The sequence below is a fragment of the Nerophis ophidion genome, linkage group LG03 (assembly GCF_033978795.1).
Source record: "Nerophis ophidion isolate RoL-2023_Sa linkage group LG03, RoL_Noph_v1.0, whole genome shotgun sequence".
NCBI lineage: Eukaryota > Metazoa > Chordata > Actinopteri > Syngnathiformes > Syngnathidae > Nerophis > Nerophis ophidion.
Window position 1 is genome coordinate 32899134 of NC_084613.1, and position 6129 is coordinate 32905262.

Below are 6129 nucleotides of genomic sequence, written 5' to 3' on the forward strand. Positions count from 1 at the left end.
GTACCCCGCCTTCCGCCCAATTGTTGCTGAGATAGGCGCCAGCGCCCCCCGCAACCCCAAAAAGGGAATAAGCGGTAGAAAATGGAAATGGAAATGTATATATATTTATTTTTTAACTTTTAGATGTCCCCCCTCGAATTTATTTTCATTAAATAGAAAAATAAATCTTTAAAAAGCTTGAACGACTTAAATTTAGGAATGGGAATTGATAAAAAATGTTACGATATTTATTGCATCTTAGATTCTGCTTAACAGAGCTGAACGTTTCTGACCGATTCTCATCTGGACCCAACATTGAGGTCTTCAGAGGCCCTGAAAAAATAGTTGGTTTTGAAAATAAATATAAAAATAATAATAGAAATATTTATTTTTGTAGAAATGAACCAAATAAATTATTCTGTGGCAATCATGCACAAATGTTCTCATAGAATTTAAAACTCTTCTTTTTAAGAAGAAAATATGATTTTCATCCAAAGGAATCCACAATGGGAACTAGTTTTTCAATCACATCCATATTAGAATTGTTTTTTTTTTTAATTGCAAAGAAACTAGCTTAAAAATGTATGGTTTTATTTTAAAAAAATGCTGGAAATACTTGCCAACCTTGAGACCTCTGAATTCGGGAGATGGGGGAGAGGGGTGTATATATTTTAAAGTTTTTCTTATATATAGAATACAATAGAAGTACTTTATTGATCCCTGGGGTAAATTCAGCACCACAGTTCTCTCACAATAAACAATGATAATAATAAATAATATAATATATATAATATATTACATATAAAATATATGAATAATATAAATGTATTCTACATATATTCTACATTTAAGTGCAGTCAAGGAACATATGCATTATACGGTCTTATGTCCTCCTGTGTCGTTCCGTGTTGCATTTTGGGCGTCTGAGCCTTCCACTGAACGTACTCATTCTCTCCGCAAGGTCCGAGTGCAGTGGATGGGAGGTGTTGTCCATAATGGCTAGGAGTTTTGCTAGACTTCTTCTCTCTGACACCACCGCCAGAGAGTCCAGCTCCACTCCCACCACGTTACTGGCCTTCTTTACCAGCTTTTTCAGTCTGTTTGTGTCCCTCACTCTCAGCCCGCTGCCCCAGCAAACCACGGCGTACAAGAAGGCGCCCGCCACCACTGACTCGTAGAACATCTTCAACATCTTTGTACAGACGTTGAAGGATCCTAGCCTCCTGAGGAAGTAGAGGCGGCTCTGTCCCTTCTTGTAGAGGGCCTCAGTGTGTTTTGACACATTCAACTTGTTGTCGATGTGTACTCCGAGGTATTTATAATCCTCAACCATGTCCACATCGACCCCCCTGATGGAAACAGGGGTTGCCGGAGTACTCTTCCTCCTTCCCAAGTCCAAAACCAGCTCCTTGGTTTTCACCACATGGTGTGGTTCTTTCCACACCATGTGACAAAATCCTCCACCAGTGCCTTGTATTCCTCATCATCACCATCCTCAATACACCCCACTATCGCAGTTATCAGGAAACTTCTGAAGGTGGCAGGACTCTGACTGATAGTGGAAATCGGTGGTGTAAATGGTGAAGAGGAAGGGGGAGAGGACTGTGACCTGCGGGGCCCCGGTGTTGCTGACAAGCCTGTCAGACACACAGTCCTGAAGTCGAATGTACTGTGGTCTGTCAGTCAGGTAAACTACAACTCAGGATACCAAGGGGGCCTCCACCTGCATCTTTTCCAACTTCACACGCAGTAGCCCAGGCCGTATGGTATTGAAAGCACTGGAGAAGTCAAAAAACATGACCCTCACACTGCTCGCAGGCTTGTCGAGGTGGGTGTGGGCTCGGTTAAGAAGGTAGATGACTGCGTCCTCCACTCCCAGTCGGGGCTGGTAGGCGAATTGGAAGCGGGTCCAGGTGGGGCTTGACTGTAGGGTGTAGTTGTTCCAGGGCCAACCTCTCCATGGTCTTCATGATATGGGAGGTTAGAGCCACCGGTCTGTAGTCCTTTGACGTGCTGGGTCGTGTGCACTTGGGGATGGGGACCACGCATGAGTTTTTCCACTGTGTGGGGACTTTCTGCAGCCTAAGGCTCATGTTGAAGATGTGCTGGAGCACACCACACAGCTGTGGGGCGCAGGCTTTGAGCACCCTGGGGCTCACACCGTCAGGACCCGGGGCCTTGCCTATGTGTAACTTGTGAGCTTGTCGGAGCCACTGTGTTAAAGAACTGGTTTAGCTCATTGGCAATCTCTTTGTCTCCATCCACTCCCCTATCCTCTGACGGTTTGAGGCCGGTGATGGTCTGCATACCTCTCCAAACCGCCTTCATGTTGTTATCCTTCAGCTTCCCTTCCAGCTTCCTCCTGGCCTCCCTGAGTTTGGTCTTCAGCAGCCCCTGAACTCTTTTCCCCTCCTCCCTTTTACCAGCATTGAATGCCCTCTTCTTCTCATTCAGTAGAGCTTTGATGTCTTTGGTCACCCACAGCTTGTTGTTTGGGTACCAGGTGACCGTCTTTGATGGGACATTTGAGTCAACACAGAAGTTGATATATAGTCTGTGATGCACTCTGTGAGCCGTCAATGTCCTCTCCAAATCCATTGCTGAATTTCGCCAAGGGATCAATAAAGTCCATTCTATTCTATTCTATTCTATCTATGAGGTTCAATGAGCACCTGCCAGTCAGTTACCTCAAAACAGCCCTGTAGTGTCTCTTGGACCCGTTCTCACTGTATTTTCTGTCACAGGCTGTCTTTTGACCAGAGGCACATAACAGGGGTTGAGGTAAACAAGGCTGGGGTCTGACCGGCCCAGCTCTGGGAGTGCTATGGAGCTATACGCATCCCTGATGTTGGGTACAGCAGGTCCAGGATCTTATTTCCTCTGGTGTAGCAGCTGACATACTGAGTGAAGTTGGGGAGTGATTTGTCCATAGTAACATGGTTAAAATCCCCCGAGATGAGGATGAGGGCTTTCGGGTGCTATTGTAATATGACCGGGATGACAATATTTCTTCTTAATAAACCAAGCAAGCCCCCCTTCTTTCAGCTTGCCATTGGTTCGGTCCCGGTCAGCGTGCACCATTTCAAAGCAGTTTATAGAGACGTTACTATCCGGACCATCGTCGTGCAGCCACGTCTCAGTAAAACACATTAGGCTACACTCACGATATTCTTTCTGACTACCGGCAAGCACCGACAACTCATCCATTTTGTTTGCCAGAGAGCGCACGTTACCCATGACGACGGAAGAAATATATGGTTTATTTCTCCTTCGCTCCCTCCTCGCTTCAGCCCTCTTCTGTCTCGAGCATCTCCCTTTCCCTCGACAGCCACGAGCACCTCCATAAGTCCTTTTTAGCTCCTCTGGAGTATGGTTACTTAGCGCCGGGTCTGTTAGCTGGATGCTAACAACTGGTGTCGCTAACGACTGTTCCCTGGTGTAGATGAAAGAGCCTCTGCACTGTTGTTGCCCATCTGAGCTCATCAGTAGCATCCCCGCCGTCAGTAAGACGAACGAAACACTTCTAAACTGCATGTTTAGAAGGGCACGACTAGATAGAAAGCAAATGTAGAGTAAATGTAAAAATATAAAAAAGTACAAAACGAACAAAGAACAGACAAAAGACAAGGACGGAGCGAACTGCAGCAGCGGCCGTCTAGAACAGTGGTTCTCAAATGGGGGTATGCGTACCCCTGGGGGTACTTGAAGGTATGCCAAGGGGTACGTGAGATTTTTTCAAAATATTCTAAAAATAGCAACAATTAAAAAATCCTTTATAAATATATTTATTGAATAATACTTTAACAAAATATGAATGTAAGTTCATAAACTGTGAAAAAAAAAATACAACAATGCAAAATTCAGTGTTGACAGCTAGATTTTTTGTGGACATGTTCCATAAATATTGATGTTAAAGATTTCTTTTTTTGTGAAGAAATGTTTAGAATGAAGTTCATGAATCCAGATGGATCTCTATTACAATCCCCAAAGAGGGCACTTTAAGTTGATGATTACTTCTATTTGTAGAAATATTTATTTATAATTGAATCACTTGTTTATTTTTCAACAAGTTTTTAGTTATGTTTATATATGTTTTTCCAAATAGTTCAAGAAAGACCACTACAAATGAGCAATATTTTGCGCTGTTTTACAATTTAATGAATCAGAAACTGATAACATAGTGTTGTATTTTACGTATTTATCTCTTTTTTTCAACCAAAAATGCTTTGCTCTGATTAGGGGGTACTTGAATTTAAAAAATGTTCACAGGGGGTACATCACTGAAAAAAGGTTGAGAACCACTGGTCTAGATCGACGCATGCGGACAAGATTATGAACTAAAATTATATTTGTTCCAATCATTTTGGGACTTGCAAGCGTACATTTTCTTCTTACTCGTAATTGCCATGTCTCTTCTTCGTTCTTCTGCTTCGTCTCGGTTATGTTTTTGGACATTAGTACTTGCTGTAGTTTTGAAGCAACGCATGATGGAAATCCGGATGTTGCGTGTCAGTGTATTAACGTGCCGGCTGCAATAAACACACTGAGAAATAGCTCCGTGCCTGCCTACTTTACGGCTTATAGATAAACCTACGGATAAAGGAGACATATTTAATAGTCTCCTTTTTAGGTTGTGGAGGACGCTAAAGGCAGTGCCTTAAAGGCACGCCCCCAAATTTGTTGTCCAGGTGGAAATTGGGAGAAATTCAGGAGAATGGTTGCCCCGGGAGATTTACGGGAGGGGCACTGAAACTCGGGAGTCTCCCGGGAAAATCGGGAGGGTTGGCAAATATAATATAACATGACGCTGTGGTCAAACATATCATTGCAACAGAAAAAAACATTTTAAGATATTCAACCCCATCTAAAACGGATAGTCGTGGAATGGATCACATGAATCATACTGCATGTTATTTGTTTTCTTTCAATATAATTTTTCTCTGTTGCACAAGACAACACAAAATGCTGAAAAAAAGACAACTTTTTTTATTAAACAGTTGAATTAAATTTGACAAAGAAAAACGTTTTGCATTAAAAAAAAAACAAAACATTTAAATCTGTTTCCCAAAATCAAAAGAAAACTGATTTTCTGTATTGACTGAAGATACGAAGTTTGAAGCTAACGACCTTTGTCCTTTACTGGTTCCAGGTCAAGGACAACAGCTTGTGGGGTGACGATGGAGACTCCACCCTCCCCTCCCCCAAACTCTCGGATCGCTCATGCGGGCGCCCCTGCTCATCTTCACCTCACCTGCTGATGATGATGATGATGATGATGCTGATGATGATGATGACGACGCTCCTCTACGGCCACTAGGGGGGGCGGGGGGGTCGCTCATGCCAGCCGTCACCGATGGACAACTTGGGGGGGAAGGGGGGACAAGACGTGAAAGTGGGCGGGGTCAAGTTTCCACGGTTCGTCTTTTTTTTTTGTCTTTGGTAAATCATGACTCAGCACTTTATGGTGCGCCCAACAGATCAGGAAGCGCAACGCCCATTTCCCGCTTCCAAAGTGTCATGTGAGGCGCAGAGAGCGGAGATGACTAACTTTGTTGCCAGAGTTTGATCGATTATTGAACCTTCCTTGTCGTGACCGAAGATCATTGATGTGAGTCGTCATTGTGACCACCAGGGGGCAGGACTGAGGCCACGTCCGGCGGCGGCGTTTCCCCGCGGGTGCTTGTAAGTACTGTTTGTGTTCCTTATGGGTTCAAAGTTCACGTGTTCACGCCTCCTCCTGCTCCTCACAAACACACTGCAGTTCGCCTCGTGTCACGCGGCAGAAGCACAACTCTGCTCGCACAAACCAACGCCACAAAAGTGAGCGCGGGTCCTTTTTGCCCCCGACGTACAGACAAGGAGAAGAACGTGTCGGAGCAACAATGCAACACGATCATCCTTTTTTGGGGACCAAGCGTCCCTTTTTACACGACTTGTGTGTTTCCGCTGGGCAAGTGCTTTGCGAAGGTTGTCCCGGCAACTGACAAAGCGACATTCGATTACAGAGGAAAGGATGAATAATTTTAAAGAAAGAAATCATCAATGTTGTTCTCCAAAATGTATTTATTCTTGTGTTGTTTGACACTTTCACTCAATAAAGCTCTAATGTACAAAACAAAACGTTTTCTTGATTAGCTACACCTGACGACG

At 43.9% G+C, this 6129-nt stretch overlaps 1 protein-coding gene across 2 annotated transcripts in view; it reads left to right on the forward strand.

The window, feature by feature from the left end:
• Positions 1–5329, forward strand: part of gfra4a (GDNF family receptor alpha 4a) — a 316518-nt gene extending 311189 nt beyond the window's left edge. The window contains exon 8 of one of the 2 annotated variants that reach the window (XM_061894914.1): positions 5129–5324. In XM_061894914.1, the coding sequence (XP_061750898.1) occupies positions 5129–5296 (168 nt within the window). In that variant the 3' untranslated portion in view covers positions 5297–5324. Of the gene's footprint in view, positions 1–5128 lie in introns of both variants that reach the window. The other variant, XM_061894913.1, reaches the window with a different exon arrangement.
• Positions 5330–6129: the final 800 nt, after the last annotated feature.